The sequence below is a fragment of the Neophocaena asiaeorientalis genome, unplaced genomic scaffold, assembly GCF_003031525.2.
Source record: "Neophocaena asiaeorientalis asiaeorientalis breed wild unplaced genomic scaffold, Neophocaena_asiaeorientalis_V1.1 scaffold136, whole genome shotgun sequence".
NCBI lineage: Eukaryota > Metazoa > Chordata > Mammalia > Artiodactyla > Phocoenidae > Neophocaena > Neophocaena asiaeorientalis.
The window spans coordinates 8,471,660-8,495,266 of NW_020185333.1; the positions used below are offsets into that span (position 1 = coordinate 8,471,660).

General features: G+C 38.1%; 1 protein-coding gene across 2 annotated transcripts in view; it reads left to right on the plus strand.

Annotated features, from left to right (window-relative positions):
* Nucleotides 1-4,925: 4,925 nt before the first annotated feature.
* CBLB (Cbl proto-oncogene B) overlaps nucleotides 4,926-23,607 on the plus strand; it is a 208,584-nt gene continuing 189,902 nt past the window's right edge. For both annotated transcript variants that reach the window (XM_024735359.1, XM_024735360.1), the window contains exons 1-3: nucleotides 4,926-5,034; nucleotides 6,364-6,547; nucleotides 19,195-19,445. In XM_024735359.1, coding sequence (XP_024591127.1) covers nucleotides 6,380-6,547; nucleotides 19,195-19,445 — 419 coding nt within the window. In that variant the 5' untranslated portion in view covers nucleotides 4,926-5,034; nucleotides 6,364-6,379. The remainder of the gene's footprint in view (nucleotides 5,035-6,363; nucleotides 6,548-19,194; nucleotides 19,446-23,607) is intronic.

Consider the following 23,607-nt stretch of genomic DNA (forward strand, 5'->3'; position numbering starts at 1 on the left):
TTAGGGTCCAATCACCTTGAATAAATTTTCAGTTTCCAGATCTGCCAAACTGAGTGATGTGATCAGTAATGAGATGCCCTTCAGCCTTGAAATTCTGAATTTACATTTTGTTTAATTGAAAAATAAAAATTCAATGTTGTATTAATGTGGCATAAATCAAAATGTGTAGGGACTAGATAAATTATTGTGACAAATTCTATCACATTTTACATTCTTCACACAAACTCTTGAGGGAAAAGAAAATTATCAATATATTTCTGAATCAAGGCATGTTAGGGAACATGGAAACTGTACTGTGAAATAAAAAGAATGCAACGGGGGTACAAAAGAATACAGAACTGAGACAAAGTAGTAGGTTTATTCCAAGTTTTAAAGTAGCTATATTTAACACTTTGGTATAAACCCATTTTATTACAAAGAATAACTGCCAAATAAATCACAGTCTGGAAAATAATTAATCTGAGAATCAATAGCCTGGGAAAGAAAATCACAAGGAAGTGATTTTGCAGATGTTATTTTTTCCAAATATGCAGCTATTTAATCTGATATAAACTTTAGGATAGAAATGTATTAAGGAAGCTGCTTACTTAATTTTGCTCATTCTGCACCCTGTGATATTGAAATCGTTCAGGATTACTGGACTCACATGTTGTAATGAGAATTTACTATGTTTGTTTACATATAATAAACTTTAATGATATTTGTGTCCAATAATAGCAAATAGCAGATGCTGGTTTCTTCTAAGGAATATATATATATAGGTGTGTGTGTGTGTGTGTGTGTGTGTGTGTGTGTGTGTATATACACACACACACATACATATATGTAACTCATATATATAAATATCTCATATATAAATAAATAAATTAAAACATATATATATTATCTGGTATCTGGTATTTCAAATTTTTGTTATCTCATACCACCTGCAATCTCTAGTTTTCGTTTCAAGGACTGACTTATTAATCATAAGTTTAATTCTTGAACAAGACCTTTGTGATAGTATTGGCTGGTTTCTTGCCAAACATCTATTCACCTCTTTCTCTTTAGAAACAAAACTCAAATTTTTAGCTGGTTATATTGCTTCCTATAATAAAAAGCACATTGCTTTCCAGATATTTTAGCAGCTAAGTTTGACCATGTGACTGAGTCCTGGCCTTGAGCTATTAAGAGAAATATTTGTGGGAGTTCTTTGAAAATTACTTAAAGGAAATTGATTCGGGGAGAAGTTTGTAATACCTTTCTACCCTTCCTCTTAGCTTTTAACCTGAAAATAAGTGATGATAGCTGCAGCACCAATAGCTATCTTGGAACATAAGGTGATCTGAGGGTGAGAAAAAAGGTGCCGGGATGATACAGAGGAAAGACAGGAACTCTTTGAAAAAAGTCCTTGAAAAAGGACTTGAAAAAATTGTGGAGCCACCATTCTTACCTGTAATTTCTACTTTCAGACTTTTTCTACGTGTGAGAGAAATAAGATTCTATCTTGTTTAAAGCATTGTTATTTATTGTTGCTTTTGTTGCTAAGCAAGAATTCCAGTTGATCCCAAACTAGTACTTAGATTCTGGTGAATCCATAGATCAGCATACCTCACTGCTAGCTATTGGTATGTGTTGTTAAGGAAAGATGGAAATCTATTACCCTTAATAAGGGATGACTTGTTATATCCCAATATGACTAGGTAATAATCCACTTATTTATCTCTAACCCGTGAATTTGTGTCCACAGTCTCCCTGGGAGACTAGTGTTTTGTGTTGTGTCATTCTGATTTTGAGTTAGAGGGGCATTGTGAATCTACCTGGTAGGAAAAGTAACATCTTGCTTGAAATTGTGAATAAAGTGGACACTCCGATGCACAGAAACAGGGACAACCTTATACTTCTTATACAATATCCTCAAACAGTCAATTCATTCATTCAACAAATATTTTTTGAGTGGCTATTTATAGATCAAATAAGTTACAGGAATGTTTTGTTATTTAGTCAACTAGTCTAATATCACATGGGTCACCTGTGAATTTGGAGAAAGTAGAAAAAAGAAAAGAAGAAAAATTGAACTGAATGAAAAAAGTATAAATATTTGCCCAAATAGGTGTCTTCTTTTCAAAAAAATTTTCCTGTGTTTAAAGACAGGACTCTAATCTGCATTTTCTCAAATGGCACCAGCCTGTGACTACATATATTAAGGTCTAATATTAATGCTCAGACGACAAGCGTTCATATCTGCCATTACAGAATTTCTCAGTACCCCTGCCACAATGTCTCCCAGTTTCTTCTGGGAGTCCTAAGGGAGGGGTCTCACATAAACTTATAATCAGTTTGTTTATATTATTCACTTACTGGCTGTTACGGTGGTTGGAAAGCTCTTTGTTAGGAGTCTCACCATTCTCCCTCATGCCAGGATCTTCCAGGAGAACACTCCTCTCCTATAAAGGTGTCGTACCCAAGTTCCCTCTAGGTTACAAATCACCATCCTGCTGAAGGATACTGCATTCACCTTAAACTGCACCATGTTGGAGATTGACTTGTTCTATGCAGAAATGAGGAGAGTATTTCTCTAGCCAACTGTCACCTTGAAGTACTACTACTTATGCTCTGAGTATCACAAAGTCCCCTATGAAAACAGTTCTTTGTGCTTTTATTTATAGTCCTCAGCATGCAGTCCTTTATTATGTTTTATATCTTGCGTCTTCATTGGAAGCATCTGGGATATGAAGGTTCATCCCAACAGGTATTTTTTCTCCCACACACATCAACTCATGCTAATAGTTTGCAGGGAGGGCTACTACTCCCTCAGTTCATCAGACATAAGCAAATCCTGAATCCTAGTAGGGTTCAAATGGGAATTCTACTACACCACAACTTGACTTGGATTCAAGATGGCTTTGATAAAATAGCTAGTGGAGAATGAAGCTGTAAATTCTTGGTATTATATATATACGTATGTGTGTTGTGTGTATATAATATATATATGTATATATATATATACACACATATATATAAAACTATATCCCACAAAACTTGTAATTTGTTTCAATATGATATGCTTGATACCATAGGCAGTGCTATTTTTTCATTAAGTCATCTCTTTCAGTTGCAAAACTAATATCAAAGGAATGCCACATGCTATAACATGTATTTTACTTATTCTGCATTTATCTAGATATGAGTAATGTACTTAGTTGTAATGTTTCCTTAAGCTACTCTTTTCCTACATGCTGAAAAACCTTCTATACATATATTCTTTGTGGATTTATTTAAAAGGTGACCCAATACGTTTTTTCCTTTTGCAGTCTTCCTTTAGTAAATTTAGCTACTGTTACTATGAGTAAAAGAGATAGGCATGGGTGGAGGAGATATGGAGAGGCCAGTACTTATGTAGATAAATGCAATGTGAAAACAAGGACCTACTCTTTAATTATTGGCATAGAAAAAATGGTAAATAAACAAAATTACTTCCTGAACCACATTTTATCACCTGACTAGTTGCAAAGAGCACGTTTTGCCTGTTTTAATCAAATGAAAATCTTAACCACCTGAATTTAGGGCTGTAAATAATGTTTATAACAGCTCATGATCCTTGACAGTAATTACCACAGTACTAAAATGGTTATTTAGGTAGAAAGTGGTTAGAATCATTAAGAAACATTTTATCGGGTTAACTGGTTAGAGAAAGAATTAAAAAAAATTTTTTTGAATACAAAATATTACGACACCTGAGAAGCCCAAGGTGTAAAGTGTATTCAACACTACCAACTGAGGTGGAAAGAAAATTCCAAAGCATGACAATCTAGAGCAATTGTTAGTAGCACTTGTGGTGGGGCTGAAGTTAAATAGAAAGAAATAGAAGGCATTTGTTTAAAATATGATCTTGCTGAAAGAAGGATCCCAGCACAGTAGCTTTCTCCTTTTAAGATTAGCCAGATGTGGACGTTTCTAAAGACATAAGGATGGAGCCACAGAGAGATTACAAACGCTGGGAGAGAATGGCAGACATAAGAGTAAAGGTGACTGACAAAATACAAAAGCTGTTTCCTTTCCAGTCATTTATACACAACTTGCACTAAATAAAAAGGTACATTGTATACATTAGCAACCCACATAGTCTGGTTCTTTCACTGCCCTGGCACGATTAGTAGAGACAATTTGGCCAGCGGTGTCAACTATTTACTTTTTCATCAACCTGATGTTTGATCAGCAATTCTTTAAAACTAACAGTAAAAGGGAAACACACTCAGAAATTTAGGAAGTTTTGATTGGCAATCAGGTGTCAACCCTAGTCTAGTCTATTCTATGAAAGGCTTATACTTCATCTTAGAAGCTGAGTGACTGTTTGCTCTGTTTTCGGCAGTCAACTCTTAGAAGCCATGCCTTAGACCTGTTTGGCTGCTGTCCTGGGTAGAAGAGTTTGGCAGCCCTAGGGAGATGAATTCTTCAGCCTCGGATCCGCCCAGAGTAAAGAAGCAACACCCTCTCAACCACTACTCTGTTGCTATGAAACAAAAGACTAGGAAAGTGAGCGAAGCAGGAAGTCCCGCCTTTTAGCCGGAGTCCGCTTTGGCTCCGGTTCCCAACGCTCACGCCCACCCGCCCACTCCTTATTGGTCAATTCCCTAGTGCCTTGCATCCTTTCTTTCATTTCCTTTCCCTTTTCCACTTTCTTTCTCGGGTGAGTCCAGTCCCGCCATTTTTCTCCGAATCCCTTTCCATTTGGGACGTGCGGCGAACCGGCCTTCCTCTGGGGCCATTGTGTACTGTGGGAGACGTGGACCGGGTGGTAGTGCGAGGAGGACGGGCGCCTCTCGCCCATTGGCACCGCCCGCTGTCGGGTAGGGCACGGGTGCTCGGGATTGGTCCCGTAGCGCGAGGCCCCGCCCCCGGCCCCGCCCCGCCCCTGGCTCTCTGTGTGTGTATCCTACAGGGGTGGGGTGGCGAGCGAGTGGTCTCTTCCCTCCGGCTAGTGCTGCTGCAGCGTCCCGCGGCCTCCCCGAGAGTCGGGCGGGAGGGGAAAGCGGGCGTGGACTGGTCTTGACGGTAATTGTTGCGTTTCCCTGTCTCGATGGCCGGTGCTCTGGGTCACTCCTTCCTTTGGAGCGGGGTTTTCACGGCAATTACACACTCCCTGCCCGGGCTGCCCACGCACCCTGGGCTCGTGCGCGTAGAGTCAGACCCGCGCACACGCGTGTCTCTGGGCAGCTACTGCGCCGAGAGGCCTGGAGGGAAGGGGGCGCGGGGGAGGCTCGACGCTGCTTTCCGCCTTGGGGGCCCAGGGGCAGCCAGGCGCGGGCCACAGAGGAAGAGGGGACAGCCCCGGCTTCCAGCTGCTGTCGCCGCCGCCGTCACAGTTTGAAGAGGGGTATTTAAAGCCCGGACCTGGGCAGGGCCAGGGAGGGAGGAAGAGAGAGTAAAGGGAGACGGGCGGCTGGGATTGCAGGCAACCCGGGGAGCCGAGCGCACAGCGCCCGAGACGGACCGGGCTGTGGGCGCTGTAGGCGCGAGGCGATACTTTGTCCTTTCTCTGTCCACCTTCCTCCCCCAGCTGTGATCCGAGAGTGGCAGGGGAGGGGCCTGAGCCGGGAGGAGGCACAGATGTCCCGAAACAAAGCTTTGGACCCCTTACCCCCACCCCACTTGGATGAGACCAGAGGCGAGGAGCGAAAGAAGTGAACTCTCTCCTCCTTTCTGTGCCCGCTCTTGTCAGTTTCTCATTCTCTTTTAAAATGGGTTATTTGTGTGTTGGTTTATATGGCTCTTAACTTGGGCGCAACTCCTCAACCGCGTTGGCTGAAGAACTGTGTGTTCGTGTGTCCATGTTCATGAGTCCGTAGTTGGTGGTTTTAGCGGGTAAAATCCAAGTCCTAAGCCTTTGTTGACAGCAGACGTGCCCCTTAAGCTCCTGTAGAAGTATCTTAACGTTTATATAACTTGACGAAATCTAACAGAGTGAAAGTGCGGCTTTTGAGGGAGGCTTCCAAAATATTTTCTGGGGGCTTCAGTTCTAGTCTTTTGAATTGGGATTAAGGCAGGGAGGGGAAAAACAGAACAGTGTGTTCTTATCTAGTTGGAGGAAATCTATATGTTTTTATTGTTATGAGTTTGGTATTAATCAAGCCTTCATTACTTGCATCTTTAACTCTTAGTGTTCCAAAAACAAATCTAAGGTCATTGCTACTAAACCTGTTTGTTGTGTGTAAAGATTGAGAGTGTAAATTCACACGCTATTGAAAAGTTGAATCTGGGGCCCTGGATTTTGTTCTCACTGATGGAGGAGTATGTAGTGTGTACAAGTTAACCTGTTTTCTGTTGGGTAAATATTTTCATGACCAACTAACTTTTTTTTTTTTTTTTAAATTTCCCTTTCAGAGAACTAAGATTCCAGATGGCAAATTCTATGAATGGCAGAAACCCTGGTGGTCGAGGAGGAAACCCCCGAAAAGGACGAATTTTGGGTATTATTGATGCTATTCAAGATGCAGTTGGACCCCCTAAGCAAGCAGCAGCAGATCGCAGGACTGTGGAGAAAACTTGGAAACTCATGGACAAAGTGGTAAGTTTTGTCTGACCGTGTCTGTACACAGCAGGGTTGACCCTGGATGTGGCTGGTTTCTCCAGTTTTATTTGTACTGTTACTTAATACTAATTATTGTTGTAACAACAATCTTTTGCTTTGGATTGACCATCTTTCTTATATCTGCTCTGGGTGTTTAGAAAAGTTGGGTTCAGAGCTAAGACTTGTTTTTTTACCTTTTGTCCTACTCTTCAAGGTTCAAAGTTCCTCTACATGACTCAGACATGCAAAGTTTTTACTGTTGGCTGATCTTTGTTGGTGCATGGCATAGAATAATTTGGATGTGTTTGTTATATTTTATGTAAGGTTGTCTTGCTGTTAGATAACAAAAGACTGTATACAAGTAATTTAAGAAAAGTCTCTGACGGACCACTCATGACAACCACAATGTATGACGCTGAGAATGATAACTGGGGAAAGAACCAGATTAGTCCTTAAGTGAGGAAGCAGTGTTTGAGAGTTTCCATTTTCATCTTTGAGAATTCATCTTCATTAAGGAACTTTTTTGCTGTTGTTAATGATAGAGTTACAGTTTCTTTCATCTATTCCATTTTGAAACAGGAAACCTTTTTGATTGCACATTGTTTATTGTGAAAGGAAAATTTATGATGGAGGTGGTGGGACTGAGAGTATCAGAAACTTCTGTGGTTTCTGCATGTTGCTTTCAGATGAACTACAATGTTACAAGAAGAAATAATGCTGGCTGTCAGTGCCCAGAGAAGTCTAGGCAACCTGAATACTTCACAGGGGTCTATAGAGAAAACTGTAGCTGTGTCCTATTTTACTAAGTAGGATTATGAAATAAATATAATTAAGATGTAGCATGCTGCTGTGCAAAATTAATAGTTTTGCTCTTGAAGCAGTAGTACTGTACCCTATATATTGGTAAATGTTTGTAGCGCCTTATGGTTTTGTTTCATACATATTTGGGGCTAATTATAAAGTTAGTTGATGCAGGGCTCTTGATGTCTTTATAACTGCAGAAATGGAGGTTTAAAAAAATATTTCTTTGTAGGTGTGTGCTAAAGCCTTCACAAAGTCATATGGTAGCAGTCAACTTTACTTTGGTTTGTAACAGTGTTCAAATATTTGCCGCAAAAAGCCACTGTCAGTGGTATTAGCAATACAGGAAGGGGATAAGATTTACTTTATTTTCATTTCTCCTTATGAGAAGCACAGATGGGTAGATGAACAATAGACCTGGCGTTATATGGCTGGTGATGCTAAAGGCAGAGCCAGAATATTTTTGTTAGATAAATATCCTTAGTTTTAGGATTCAGTGTGACCTATTTAAGCTTCTGCCAATTTATTCAAATTGTGATATTAGAGTGCTCCAGACAGAATGATGTCATAGTGTCAGAACATTGCAACTTGCTGCTTGAGGTCAGGTTTTGATTTTAGCATTGGATACTTAAGAATGAGGGGCATGCAGTTGGAAAAATTGTGTATATTTGACAGGCACAATACTAGCTGTCTTTGCTTTTCTAAGGAGTAAGCAATTTAAGGTCACTCTCATGCCTGAACCATTAGTTGGGCATAAGAGAAGGAGATTCAAGGTTTTTCTTTAACTTATCTGTTATATGAGTGGGCAAAAATGGGTCAGATTCTACCAGGGAGCTGCTCCTCTCTCCCCACCCCTTTGAGTTGTCAGAATTTGTACAATTGTGAGTAAATGTTAGAACATCAAATGAAAAAGATTTATATAAGAAGTGGTAAACTGTAGGTAATATAGAGTCATTATTTTTGAAACATTAAAAAATGTGTGTGTAATTTTGGTCTGTAACCGATTGTTAACCTAAGTTTTCTCCTCTTTTAATTATTTCACCATGGGTTATGGTAAAATAGATGGTTATTTGATAGTTAAGCTTCTGCCATTGTTTGTTTTGTTAACCCTTTCACGGGTTTGTGTTTAGCCTCTCCAATTGAGAAACTTGACTCACAAGGAAATCTACTACCTAAAGTCTCTGCTTAGTGGAATGCGGGTATCGGTGTTGGCCAGAGGTGCATTGTGTGGCTTTCCCTATTTGTCTTCATTATTTGTCAAGGCTGAAAATTGTTGTGTTCATTTATGAATGCATTCGTGGGCTTTGTGGAGGGAAACCATATAAATCATTTTAGAAGAGTTCAGTATGTTTATCGCTACTCTATCTCACAGTAATAAAAAAGCATTGATAATTACTATTTGGAAAGTCTATTTTATTTGTGTAATGCAGAAGGATCACCCACATGTGTTTGTCTTTCCTGCCTTGTCAGTGGTGAAGGAAGTGGTTCATGATATCAACACTGTCCTGGTGATTACATCAGGAACTTTATTATTAGTCCCAAAGTGAATCCCTTGACACATTACCTGTTTTGTAAAATAACTGCAATAGTAGGAGTTTAGCTTCTGAATAACAGAAAATAGTAACTTTCAAATCTAACTGGTAGTTATGTGAAAGGCAAGGTTAAGCATTTGGCATTTTTTCTTTATGAAGCCTCTGCAACAAGGTCAAATCTTAGAAGTGTAAAATTGTAAACAAACTCCAAGTACAGCGTGTCGTCTCAGCCACTTATAAAGTAAAACAACATCTCACAGGGCAGTGAAACAGTCTTAGACTGTAGGGGAAATGTGTAGTTACACCATTCCCTGGCCTCTAGAATTTAAAACAGTCAACTGAAATTCCAGTTCCAACTAATTGTTATGTTTTCAGAGGGCAGGCTTTCTATACAAGGTCACTGAGAGTGGGAGGGAGTAATTGCTCAGCTGTGTTCCTTGTAAGATGTAAAGTGTTTTGTAAGAAAACATCAGTGGCACAGACTTAGCAGAGTGCATTTATTGAGAAAAAGAATAGTAGCATATCCCAAAGCATCTCATTTAGGCATATTTTCTGGTTTTAGTTCTACATGTCAGTGTAAGTCAATAGCTGACCCCAAACTCTTCAGGTCAGTAGTTGCCTGTTTGATATAGTGACAGAACTATTACTCATGAATACACAGCAAGGTTCAAATACACCTGAAATGTGGAGTCTGTTCCAAAGCTCTTACAGAGATGGAGGTTCTTAAACACTTAAACATTTCTTGAGGACCTACTGTGTTTCTATGAAGTGCTTATTACCTGGGGATGCAAAGCTATACAAGATATAACTCTGCCCTTGACCTGTCATGGAGCTCAGAGACCAGCATCAGAGCCAGGCATGTAAGTGGATAATTGCCATGTAGTATGGAAGGGGCTGTAATACAGACCTATACAAAGTACAGTGGGAGCAGTCGAGAACATCTGTCTTGTTTTTCTGGCCACTGCTCAGACTGTTGTCTGTCTGGATTCTGCTGGCCACTGCCTTTAGGAATAGCATTATTGTACTCTTGTTGGAGATGCTGTGGTGAGGGTAAGGAAATGATTGCTAATCAGTATGGTAGGAATGATGATTTATTAATGTGAGGTTCCTGTACATGGTTTTCACAAGCATCTTAGCCAGGTGATGGAAAGTGGAAGAAACAGTTTTCCATCTAATAGATACTGAATGTACTGAGCGTACATGGATGTTCAGGAAACTAAAGAGTAATTAATTGATGCTAAAGGGCAAAGCAAGTTGAGTACCTGCCTACGTTTTTGTCTTGCTGTCCTTGTCATTCATTTGAAATTACATTACCGAAAGAGTTTTAAAAACATTTAAAAAGTGATGATACCAAACAGCCTTTTCCTGCTTTTAACCCTCAGTACATTTAGTACATTTGCCAAGCTTGGAATATAATTTATTCTCTATCTTTATAATGTCACTTCAACCATAATATATTTTAAAGTTTGTCAATCAAAAATGCTTAAATTATATGCAGCTATTAAAAAATAAGAGTAAGTATTCTCTTCTGAGTTGAATTACTCACACCTCTGAAAAATATTGCATGTGGAATAGCATTTAGGTTTAGGATGCCTATTGTTTATGTTTGTTCGGTTTGAGAATATCACTGTCCTTGGGCCCTTGGAACAGGGAATATCATTTATTTGAATTATTCTTCACATATTTCTTTTTCCTTAGTTAGGTTGTTCTATATTAGCAGAATCATGGGCCCTAGTAGACCTTGATATGGTAACATATTACGTGTCTGGCTTATTTTGTTTACTACTGAGTTAGATTCTGATTTGTGCTTAGATAAATGGAGTGATCCCAAAGTTTGCCTCTTATCACTTCTAGGTAAAGCTTTTGGATAAAGTAAAAGATTTAAAGGAATCCTCCCAAGAGTTCCCTGGGTTTTTATCTGTGTGATATGGAGCACACATTTAGCAGAAGCCTTAATCAGTTATTATCTTTTAAATCCTATAGAATTTTAACCATTCAGATTTTGAATCAATTTCTTCCTTTCTTTCAGAGTTGCTTTCTATGCTATCTATTTATTTCATCATTCATTTATCATGTCCTAAGTATGGAAAGATAGAGAATCATAGATAACCATGTTATCCTGTAGGGTGTAGTTAAGTGCTGTAATACGGTGTAAATAAAGTGCTGTAACACAGCATCTGGTAGATGTGTTGCTTGCTGGGGTGAAAAGTTGGTGTAGAATGCAGCATAGTGGAGGTATTATCCAGCTATTTTTTAGAGGATGCTTTGGATTCCAGTGAAGTGAGGACACATCAGACAGAAGGAATGATGAGTAAAGGGAGATTGCTGAGTGAAAGAAGGTTAGTTGGAGAAAGATGAAGAGGCTTTGACTGTTTTGTCAAGGAATTTGGACTTTATTTGGTAGGCCGAGAAACACTGAGATGTTTGAGCAGAGTGAGAGAAAGTCAAGGCTATGCTGTGGTAAATTACTGTCTTGACTCTAGAAAGGATGAATTAAGAGACAAAAAGAAACCCTTAAAAGTAGGAATAATGATCAAGAGGAATTAAAACAGACTGCGCAAGAAATAACGAAGGGCTGAGTTAGAGAATTGACAGTAGATTAAGCAAGTGTTGGTTCAAACGTGGGAGGCATTTTGGAGTAAAATCTAAGGTCCTGGTGACCCTTCAGAGATAGAGGATGAACAAGAAGTTGAAGTGAAAGTGATTCTTGAGGTTTTCAGCTTAGTTGACTCTAAAGGCAGTGATGCCCTTAATGAGGTAAGGTACATAGGAAGAAAAAGAGGAAGCTTGGGGGCTGGTGCATGATAAGTTTGTTTTTTGGCCATGTGGAGTTTGACTTGCCAGAGTGAAATCCATTTTGAAGTCAGAAAATTGAATGTGCAGTTAAAGAGAGAAGTTGAAACTAGAGACATATGTTTGGTAGATATGCCCATAGAAGCAGCATTTCAAGCTATAGAACAACAAGAGAGTTGGAGGGCAGAATAGAAGGTGAGAGGTGGAGAAAAAGTTAGAGATTGGAATTCTCGGCTGTATCGGGTGTGTATCTATAATTAGATGGCAGTGAAGGAAAGGGAATCCTGCAAAGAACAGTGATGAGACAGATAGGAAAAGAATGAGAGCATACTGATTTCCTGAGTAGAGATAGCTTTAATGAGGATCTAGTTTCAAAGTCTGAGAAAACCAAGTTCAAATGGAGAAAACCAAGCCGAATGAAAGTTCAAGAAGTCATTGAATGTCTCGAGTCGAGTCCATTGTTGATCTTTCAGTGTAGTTTTGCTTATGTGACAGCTAGATGAAAACGCGTATGTGGATTATTTAAAAATTGTTCTAGAACTGGGACAACTAGTGTAAAGAAAGAAAGTTCTGATAGATAGCTTGAGGGTTTGAGCAGAGCATAACTTTGTGTGTAGGTGCTATTGGAGAAGTTCATGGATTAAGGGGAAGGAATGTAGGTAGGGAGTGATTTAAGATGTAAGGGAAGAAGAAATAATTGATGAAGTGGCATCCTGGATTACAATGTGAGAAGGAGAGGCTAAGAACAAGTAGAAGGGTAATCCTTGGTAGATAACTGAAACTTCCACTTAGATAAGAGGGAAGTAAGAAAATATACAGAGAAGTTTTGGGGAATTTTTAAATTTTATGTTGGGTTGTCAAGAAGTGATTTAGCTTGTAACATTCGTAACGTCTAAATCATGTTTTAAAATTGTATATTATAGAATTAAACAATATATATTTAAACTAGCTTTATAGCAATTAAGTGCATAAATAAGTAAAAACTTGAAATGGAAATCAGTCCTGAGCCTTTATATTAAGATCACCTTAAAAACATGCTGTGACTTAGATGATGCCACAATGCTGTTTTTATCTACTCTGCTTGGGCATATATTTAAGATATTTTTAAATGTATTTGTAAGTGCTGATTTTCTCCTAGTACTTAAAGAAGCATTTTGAAAATATCCGACTAAATTTTTAGCTTTTTAACATATTAACATTTAAATAATTGTTAAGCTCACACTGTTTTCTAATAGGAATTACAAAAAATAGTTCTTAAGTATTCTACCTTTCAAATGATTCCAGATCAGCTGAGTACCTATGTACTGATTCCAAATCAGGAGTAGTGACCTGGGCTTATTAGCCTTATCTGCTCCTATTCTGTACAAGACAGGAGAGTTTTTAAGGATTTCAGGTAGTATAACAAACTTTAGGAACTAAAAACAGAACTCTTAATGATCTCCAACAAGGCGGCCAGTGCCCTTGGTCTAATTCTCACATCTTTGCAAAACCTGCAGGGATTTTGCCATGTTGTGGTATAATATGGAAGGTGAAGATATCCTAAAAAGTTGCCAGTGCCCAGTATGTGTCAGGTATTGTGCAGAGCACTTTATATTTCCTCTTCTGAGAATTTGTAACATCTTTAGAAGTTTTCATGGTTTCCAGAAGAAGAAACTGGCCCACGGTTGTAAAGCTAGTAATTGGCAGGGCTAGATCCCAGGTTTGTTTGGTTCTGATGCCTATGTTTATGGTATGAAGATTCAAGCACGCTGCTTGAATCTTCCTCTTTCCAAGAGAAGTAAATCAAAAGGATCTTTACCCCCTATATTTGAAATGATCAAGTTCTTTCCCAAGCTTTGTATTCATTTGTAGACAGGTTTATTCAATATAGGTATGGACATCCTGTTTGTAATATTACTTTACTTCTGAGAGGTTCCTCCGTAACTTGTTCCTTTCCTCCTTTCCTCCATCAAATATTTATTGCGCATCTACTATATGCAAGATCCTACATTAGGTGATGGAGATAGACCAGTAAGATAGATATGTGAACAAATGAATACACAATTGACATCTTAATTACAACTAGTCAGTTATTTAATGGTGCTTCTTATAACAATAAAAATGTTATAAAGAGGTTATAAAGGTTATAAAGGTTATAAAAGGTTATAAAGGTTAAAGGTGTCTTTCTTCTTTGAAACCTTCTTTGAAAACCATAAAAGAATTGGTAGTTTCCCCCAAATCCTGCTATGATTAATTTCTAGACTCATAACCAGTTATATGCTAACCTTCTTGTTTTGCCCAATTAATATTCTATGTAGAAAGAGTTCTGCTTTATTTTTATATTTTTTAAATTTTATGCTGTATAAGTTTTTATGCTTTTATATACTTAGTGGTGTGATTTGCTGAACTAAACTGTAAAGAACCCAAAGAACTCACAGATACTTTTTGTCATAATGACATATTTTTAAGTAACTGCAATAAGGAATCTCTTACAGCAGTTACCTGAGGAGCACAAACAAGGGATTCTTTCAGGCTTCCCATACTGTCTTTAAAAAATGGGATATTTCATTTCGCAGATACAATACATGATTTAATATAACTGAATGCTCCATGAGGTGAGGTGTGTTTTATAATGAAAGTCTTTTATGGTATGCGCACAATTCCTTACTGTTGAAGTTTCCATTTGCTTCAGTAGAATTTCTTTCATAGGTTTCAGGGTCTGGTTTGAACCTTGTTTGCAGAAAATATGTTAGCTGACCTAATACTTCTTTGTTACCTTTTGGCTGGAAATTTTAATTAAAGCACATTCAGGAAACTGTTTAAATGCAAGAGTGTTCCAGAATAATTAATGGCTTTGAAGATTCTTGTAGCCCTAGTAAATCCTGTGTTTATATTTGTGCCTTTGCTTTGATATGATTGAATATATATTTTATGTATGTGAATACATATTCATGTATTTACTGAAATACACATGTAGTGCCATATTAAATATAAAATATATTTTTTTTATGTATGTGAGACGATGCATATATAGACATATACAGAGAGGTCTACTTAAAAATCTTTTTTTTTTTTTTTTGCGGTTCGCGGGCCTCCCACCGTTGTGGCCTCTCCCGTTGCGGAGTACAGGCTCCGGACTTGCAGGCTCAGCGGCCATGGCTCACGGGCCCAGCTGCTCCGTGGCATGTGGGATCCTCCCAGACCGGGGCACGAACCCACGTCCCCTGCATCGGCAGGCGTACTCACAACCACTGCGCCACCAGGGAAGCCCTAAAAATCTTTAAATACATTTTCAAGAAATACATCAGGCAGTTGTCTACTGTTATGGAGAGAGTGCCTGACTTGTAAGTCCAGACAGCAGGGTTCTGAGCAGTAAACTTAACTAAGTTCCATTTCTGTGTTTAAGTATTGTTATGTAACAAGTAAGGAGTTGGTCTTGGTGACCTCCAAGGTCCTCTTTAACTCTAAAATCCTTTGAGCCAATGACTATAATGGAATTTTTAGCCCAATTCCAATATTAAATGTTTTACCTTTTAGTTCAAAAGCAAAGAGTAATGAACCAATCCTTTAATGTACCAGTTGGTGCCCTAAAAAGTCCATCAGTGTGTAATGTGACTGTAGATGTGTTCTTTGTGAAAGCTCTCCTGTGTTGGGACCCGCTTTCATTCTAGGGAGTGACTTCGATATTTCTAGAAGTCTGACTCATTCGAATCTGAACTTGAACCTTAAATGGTGAGCTTGATTTTTCTCCTTAAAATACTGGTTTTGGAAAAGCAATTTTTCTCACCCTGGCTTTTGCAGTTCCTTGCACATAGCAGGCACTCAATAAATATTTATTGAATTGAATTGAATTTGACCTGCTAGGAAGTCATAGTCCTGGCATAGGGTTATTCATTTTCGGCAATTTTCGGCAAGAGTTGACATAAATCACAGTTTAATACTAATCCGACTGATGAACTGCCCAGTCAGCGGCATGCAGTAGTAGTTCAGCATTTTATATTGCACTTGCCCAAGTGCAGATTTAGAAAAACTGTGTGGCCTACAAAGGCCTTGATGAACTGACTCTAGCCTATTGAAGATCTCCTCATTCCACTCACCCAGGGGCTCCTATGCCCCCACCTTTTAGAATGACTGCACTGACTGCTGTTCACACACCCTACTCTCTGGGGCCTCTCAAGCCTCTGCACATCCCTTTGCCTGGAATATTCCTTTTGCAAATTTAGGTATGCCTTTCATGGCCCTGCCACGTAGATGTGTCTGCTTCATTCCTCCTCTAGCACTTTGTAGTCTCCTCCATTATAGCACTCTGATTCTCCTGTCATTCTTTTCTAAGCCACCAGTCTTTTTCACCAGAACACTCCTTGAGGACAGGTGTGTGATTTATTCATTGCTGTACTCCATAGGGCCCGAAACAATGCCTGACATATAAACGTTTGTAGAATTAACAAATGGGTCCTCAAGTTCCTGTAAATTTGCAAATGGAGTAAAATAAAAATGTAAATGAGTTTAGCCAGGGATCATTAGTTATATGCCTAATTCTAATTAAATTGTGATATAGTTAGAAGGAAGATCAGGCTGAGATTCATAAGATGCAGACACTTGTGTTGGATTAATGATTTTTCAATAGTCGCCTTAATCTTTGTAGTTCTTAGTTTCTTTATCTGAAAAATGAATGGATTGGACAGGATCTTCACTAAGATCCCTTAGAGCAAGAATTACATTGCTCCTAAGTTAATTATAGAGAACTAGGTCTCTTCTGCCAGACTCCTTGAGGCATGAAGTATGCTCTAGTCATCTATAATTTCCTGGCACTAAGCTCAGTACCTGGTATATAGTAGTTATTCAAACAATTTTACTGAATAAATCAATACTCAGATAGAATTTTAATTTAAATAAAACAAATGAGAAAAAGGCGAGGTAGCATATAGTAAATTAAAAATCTGTACCATTTAAAAGAATCTATTAAAGAACAGTGATTTGGAATGTCTGAAAAATATTTTTATTTATCAGTTAAAAAATTCACCAGCTGGAGGAAATGAATTTAAAGTTGCCTAGCCCCCTAACTACAAGTTAATAATTTATCAGTCTGCGACATGTTGTACCAAGTTTTATGTTGCTGAAATTAAACTGCCTGCTGTAGGATGTTGGTGGTGATACTTTTGAAATTTGTGTGTACTCGTGATATTATCTTTTAGTTTTAAGAATTGAAAAACCATCTTGTTTCAAGCAAGATTTGTTAAATCATTGATATATTTGGGACTTCATCTGTCTTTAGGGGAGAAAATACTATTATATAGTTCAATCATGAAAATAAGGAAGTAATATAATAACATCTGTGTGTAAACATACATATAAAGACTTTCAGAATCAATCAACCAACCATCTATACATCCATTTATTAGTTCTGTACTGTATGCTAGACAGTTCTGCTTTAGGCACTGTGTACAAAGTGGAGTACACTTAGTTAATGTGAGAAATGCTTGTCTTAAATTAGGGGCTGATGCTTGATAGTTTGAGCCAGACTTTTTTCCCCCACAAAAGATATGGTCATTTCTCAAAGGAAGCAAGTGAGAAAGTAAGTTTAAGAGTACTTTTTCATTTGTCATTTCCTTGATTTATTGTGTTTGTGGTTCTTGAAATTATTAATGTTCAGCTCTTTTTCATTTGGCCGGGGCACTTTTATGAGTACCCAAAAGTGGATCCATGTTTTTGTGGAACCTGAAATTTAGAGTGGTCCTTTTAAAGAAAAAAGTACAAATACAAAATTGGGTATGAAAAGAAAGACCATTAAAAGAAATGGTTAAGTCCACAAACATCAGAGAAATAATCTAGACTCTGTACACTTACTATTTTTTAAAATTTATTTAATTAATTTATTTATTTTTAGCTTCATTGGGTGTTCGTTGCTGCGCGTGGGCTTTCTCTAGTTGCCGTGAGTGGGGGCTACTCTTTGTTGCAGAGCACGGGCTCTAGGTGCGCGGGCTTCAGTTGTGGTGGTTCTCGGGCTCTAGAGCGCAGGCTCAGTAGTTGTGACGCACGGGCTTAGTTGCTCCGCGGCATGTGGGATCTTCCTGCACCAGGGCTCGAAACTGTGTCCCCTGCATTGGCAGGCAGATTCTTAACCACTGTGCCACCAGGGAAGCCCTCTGTACACTTTGCACTTTGATTCTCTTCCATTGCCCACGTATGCCTCCAATTCTGGGTACCATTGGACACATTCAAATTACGAAATTTAAACGTGACCTTCCTGCTCCTGTGCTGGGCTGGTCAGCACCATGAACACTTGAAATATTCCCGAAGCCATTCTTTCATCACAATTGCTGACAGTGATTTAACTAGTTCCAGAAGTGACTGCGTTCCTTACATGTACCTTCCACCAAAGCCAAACCAAGTGTATTTCAACTCAAATTCCCATTAGCCAGACTCCAGAAATGCCCCCAGCTCCTTCAGTGCCACCCAGCAGAAGGTTAAGTTTGACAGAAGGGATATTGCACTGGGAAAAATACAGAAATCTTAACTAATTGTGTGTAAAATATCTTGCTCTTGAAAACTTTACAAAAAAAATGTATGACGAGACCTTTAGAAGAGGGCCAAGTGTCTGAGGGACCCTCAAGCTTATGCTTCATGAGCTTCTCAGTAACTCTGCTTTGATGTGTACGTATTGCCTTTTGTAAGAGTGTGTGCCTTTACACTATGTACACACTTGTGCAATTCCCAATGAGTTTATTTAAACAGTTGTTTAATTGGATGGTTCTTTATGCTGTGATTGGAGGGGTAAGAGTGAGAGATGGGTAAAATTACTTATGACTAAATCACATGAACATGTAGAAAGAAGTGAATGTAGTAGTAGAATTACTACCTTTTCATGCTAGCAGAAGGTATGGTTATGCAGGCAGCCCTGAACGCCCCAGCCGTTGGGTGGCACCTGATGAAATGACTGAACCGTTATGTAACATGTGTTTCTAGGCCTGGGATGTAATGTGAAGAGGTGGAAAAGACTTGTTCTGACCTGACACCCATTTACTACTTAATAATTCAGTTATTAAAAGAGCACCTGTTTTTAGTCTTCTCATGATTTGGGAACAATACACCAAAACGTAAATTAAAATCTATCAAAGAGCTTTAGCTGGGAAAACAATCTCTGAATGTGAGATGTTAAAATGGGCCAGCAGATGAGGCCCATTACCTCATTTTTGTTTAAAAAAGAGACTGTTAGTGCTATATAATAATTAGCACATAGGTGTTCTGTTAAGCTGTGAACAATGGGATGTTGAAGAGAGAATGAAAACTTTTGGGGTTGAAAGTTAAGGTCTGACATAGAAAAACTGAATGAGAAGAGAAGAGAATAGTATTTAATTGTATGAAAACAGATGGGAATGTAGATTCTTTGTAGATTGCTGATGATAATTTTAAAATCAAAATGTATATTATGCAAGGCAAAGAAATAGTACATAGTTTGATGATTTTCTCAGCTCTTCTGTGAAAGAAAGTGTTGCAGTTCACATGAAAGTGTTTTATTTCTGTCTTTGTTTCTTTTAGGTCAGACTGTGCCAAAATCCCAAACTCCAGTTGAAGAATAGCCCACCATATATACTTGATATTTTACCTGATACATATCAGCATTTGAGACTTATATTGAGTAAATATGACGACAACCAGAAACTTGCCCAACTCAGTGAGAATGAATATTTTAAAATCTACATTGATAGTCTAATGAAAAAGTCAAAAAGAGCAATAAGACTCTTTAAAGAAGGCAAGGAGAGGATGTACGAAGAGCAGTCGCAGGACAGGTAAGAATATTTCAAATTTTATTTTTCGCAGGGTTAAGGTCATTTATGTTGCTTTTTGTTTCACAGTTAGGATGAATGTTACCATGTGTTTGTTTTGGGGGAAATATCATTGCATTTGTGTATTCGCTTTTCATATTATTTAAACCTTGTAGTTTTACACAAGGTTTACACAAATTTCTCTGTGTCAATAGCTAGTTCATGAGACAGTGTTCTTATTTTGTTTTAATAGCTTTATTTTTTAGAGCAGTTTTAGGGTTGCAGAAAAATGACTCAGAAAGTAGAGCTCCCGTATACTCCCTCCCGCCATTTGCCATTTCGCCGATTATTAAAAGCTTGCAAAAGGTGGTACTTTTGTTACAGTGATGAACCAGTATTGATACAGTTTTATTAACTAAAGTTCATAGTCTGTATTAGGGTTCACTCTTTGTATTGCACAGTTCTCAGAGTTTCCACAAATGTATAATAATGTCATATATCTACCATTATGGTATCATGTAGAATAGTTTCACTGCACTAAAAATGCCCTGTGTCCCACCTGTTCATTGCTTCCCTCCCCCACTGCCTCCACCATACACCTCTTGAAGTCCTGGCAACCACTCATCTTTTTAAAGTCTCTATAGTTTTTGCTTTCTTCAGAATGTCATATAGTTGAAATCATATAATATGTAACATTTTCAGACTGGCTTCTTTTACTTAACAGTATGCCTTTAAAGTTATCCCATGTCTTTTCATAGCTTGATAGTTGATTTTTTTTTTTATTACCGAATGATACTCCATTACATGGATGTAGCACAGTTTGTTTATCCACTCACCTATTGAAGGACATCTTGGTTGCTTCCAATTTTTGACACTTATGAATAAAGCTGCTATAAATATTGGTGTGTAGGATTTTGTGTGGACATAAGATTTCAGCTCATTTGAGCAAATATTTAGGAGCATGATTTCTTGATATTATGATAAGCCTACGTTTGGTTTTATAAGAAACTCCCAAACTGTTTTCCAAAGTGGCTGTACTATTTGCATTCCCACCAGCAGTGAGAATTCCTGTTGCTCCATTCCACCAGCATTTGGTGTTGGACAGTGTCTTCAGGACGTAGTCTTGATTGGAGGTGGAGGTGTGCAAGATGTGGGTGGGAGATGTAACTTCAGTTCCTATACTTTGACTATTAAGTGAGAAGCAGGGGCAGTGATGAATGAAGTGACATCAACTGAATCCTCATTTTATAGCCAGGATTTTTGACTTAGAGATTCTTCATTGAAGTTTGTTGTTTGGCTATTTCAGTGTTAAATTTCATGATCTATCTTAAACTAAATAGAGCAAATAATAGAGTTTTCCACTTCTGGGACATTTAAGTTCTATCTAGAATATTCACCGATAGTGATAGTCTATTTAGATTTCCAGACTGGAAAATAAATATTAATTAAAATATATAATGTCTTAACGTAGTTGAGGTGAATTTTAGTTTAAGACTCTTAAAGTCTCTGGATTTTAGTTTTCTTAGATATAGGAAAAACCTCTAAGAAATCTCTAATGTTTCAGGTCAGAAACAGTAGTCTCATATAGTCTAATGAAACATAGGATTGTGTAACAGAAAATTCAGTTATCTAGGTATATAGACTCTGAAGTTGTTTGTAAATAGCAGCCAAAGAAATACCCAGAGTGAGTAAAACCATCAAATTCAAGCATTGTAAAACCCTCTGCCAAAGGTAAAATGGCATAAATGTTTCCTTATTTATCATTTGCTCTCTAAATTAGTGATGAATCCTAACATAATCATAGGAGTCTAACCAATTATGTAACTATGGGCTCATCACTTAATATTCTTGGACCACAGTTTATACATCTTGAGGGTGGTGACCCTTCTAGTTAGCTGCCTTTTAGCTCCAAGCTCTAAGACTCTCTCCAGGACTGTTAATGGGCATTTTGAATTGCCACAAGGTTCCAGAAGTAAGGAATAGAAATATCATAGTGATTGCTTCTTCTTATAGACTTCCCAAGAATGGCCAAGGTTATGGGAAGCCAGATGTTTCTGTTTAAAACTGTATTTTCGCCTTGTAGTTTTAACGTAGATCTAATAAAACTAACTTGTTTTAGAAACATCTTTACACTTCTTTCTCACATTTGGTAGCCCTGAGATTCTTCTTGATATAGCAATGTAATCCATGAAACTTTACTTTTTAGGTTATTAGATCAGTGAGAAGGTGTGTAACTTCTAGGACTAGGAATTTGAGTCGTGTGTTTCAATTGGATGTAGTAATATATGATGGGGTAAACTTGTATCTCACTTTTACATCTTTTTTAGAAACTTGAAACATTTCTAACTCAGGAAATGTCTTATAACTACCATTTCATAAATAAATTCAGATTTTTTTGGCTTTTTATGTGGGAGCATATCATGGTGGAATCTTTATAAATTTTGGTTGTGTGTAGATTTCCATAGATGATGACAGACTGCATAATGCTAACTGATCACAACGAGGCAACTCTGTGTTTTAAGTGTCCAAGTAAATTTTGTCACTGTCCTAAATTCAATTCTAAAATAAAGTTTATTAGCTTCTGTGATGGTATAGCATATTTCTAATTGGATTTTTCTTTCATCCATGTTCAATTTTCTGATAATGTTCAGTGGCCACTGTGTTTATGCAAAACTTACATTCGATAAATGATCATAATTCATAATAATGTACTATTCTTGGTACACTGTAACAAGACATAAATTTTTGATTTATGTTTCTGATTTATGTTTCTTTTAGTAGGAATATATATATATATATATATATATATATATATATATATTTTTTTTTTGCAGTACGCAGGCCTCTCACTGTTGTGGCCTCTCCCGTTACGGCGCACAGGCTCCGGACGCGCACGCTCAGCGGCCATGGCTCACAGGCCTAGCCGCTCCACGGTATGTGGGATCTTCCCAGACCGGGGCACGAACCCATGTCCCCTGCATCAGCAGGCAGACTCTTAACCACTGCGCCACCAGGGAAGCCCTAGGAATATATTTTTAAACGTTCACTTCTGTGTTCCCTTAGATTTCCAAATGTAACTGAGGCTAAAACGTGTCACTGTACACGGAACTCTGGATGTTTTGCTCTATAGAACATAAAAGAAACTCCTTAGAATGTTCTCAGGGTTGGTAGGCAATTGAATATTCTTTTAAGTAGTATGACTCTTATCTAACATGTATTACACACTGCTAATTGGGAATATTATAAACTCTCTGAACAATCTTTTTTTTTTTATTCTGTAAAGTCACTAGGGACATTAGTATTTTTTGTTTGTTTGTTTGTTTTTTTGCGCGGTACGTGGGCCTCTCACTGTTGTGGCCTCTCCTGTTGTGGAGCACAGGCTCCAACGCGCAGGCTCAGCGGCCATGGCTCACGGGCCCAGCCACTCCGCGGCATGTGGGATCCTCCCGGACCGGGGCACGAACCCGTGTCCCCTGCATAGGCAGGTGGACTCTCAACCACTGCACAACCAGGGAAGCCCGGGACGTTAGTATTTTTAAGCTGAAAATGAAGGACAGTAATACTAGAAATAGTAATTTGGAGTTCATTGACTAAACCAGCATTTCCCTGAGAGATTCTGTACTTTATGAGTACATGAATCAAAATGTTTACTTTAATGTTCTTGTTGTATCAAAAATAAACTTCTTTGTGGATTTGTTTTAAATGTAAGGGCAAATGGGAAAAAAATCAGGCATCAGTTTTGAACTAGCTGTGCTTTGATTGATTGCTAAAATATGAGTAGCCCGAATTTTTAAGGCAATTTCACACAAATGTGATAATATAATAAATAGAAAAATAAATAGATATAGCAAATGGCATGCAGTGTATTCCCTGTGTAGCGGGTGAAAGGTAGAAATTATAGTTAGGTAAGTTTATTTGCTGTGGAAATAGATATTAAGAGTGCGTAATGCAAGCCTTTTGCTTTGAGAATGGGTGGAATAATGATTTCTGGTAGAGGCAGCCTGCATGCCTCGCTTGACGTTTATAGTAAACCTCTTCCTTCTCCAGTATCACCTTTTCCCCAGTTCCCCCTCCCCCCCAAACAGCTGAACCTCACACTGAGTTGGTGCTTCTCCAGCAGTGTCTAAACCATTCTGAGCTGGTATTTCTGGGAATAGTAATTCAGTGATTTCTGGCACACATAACG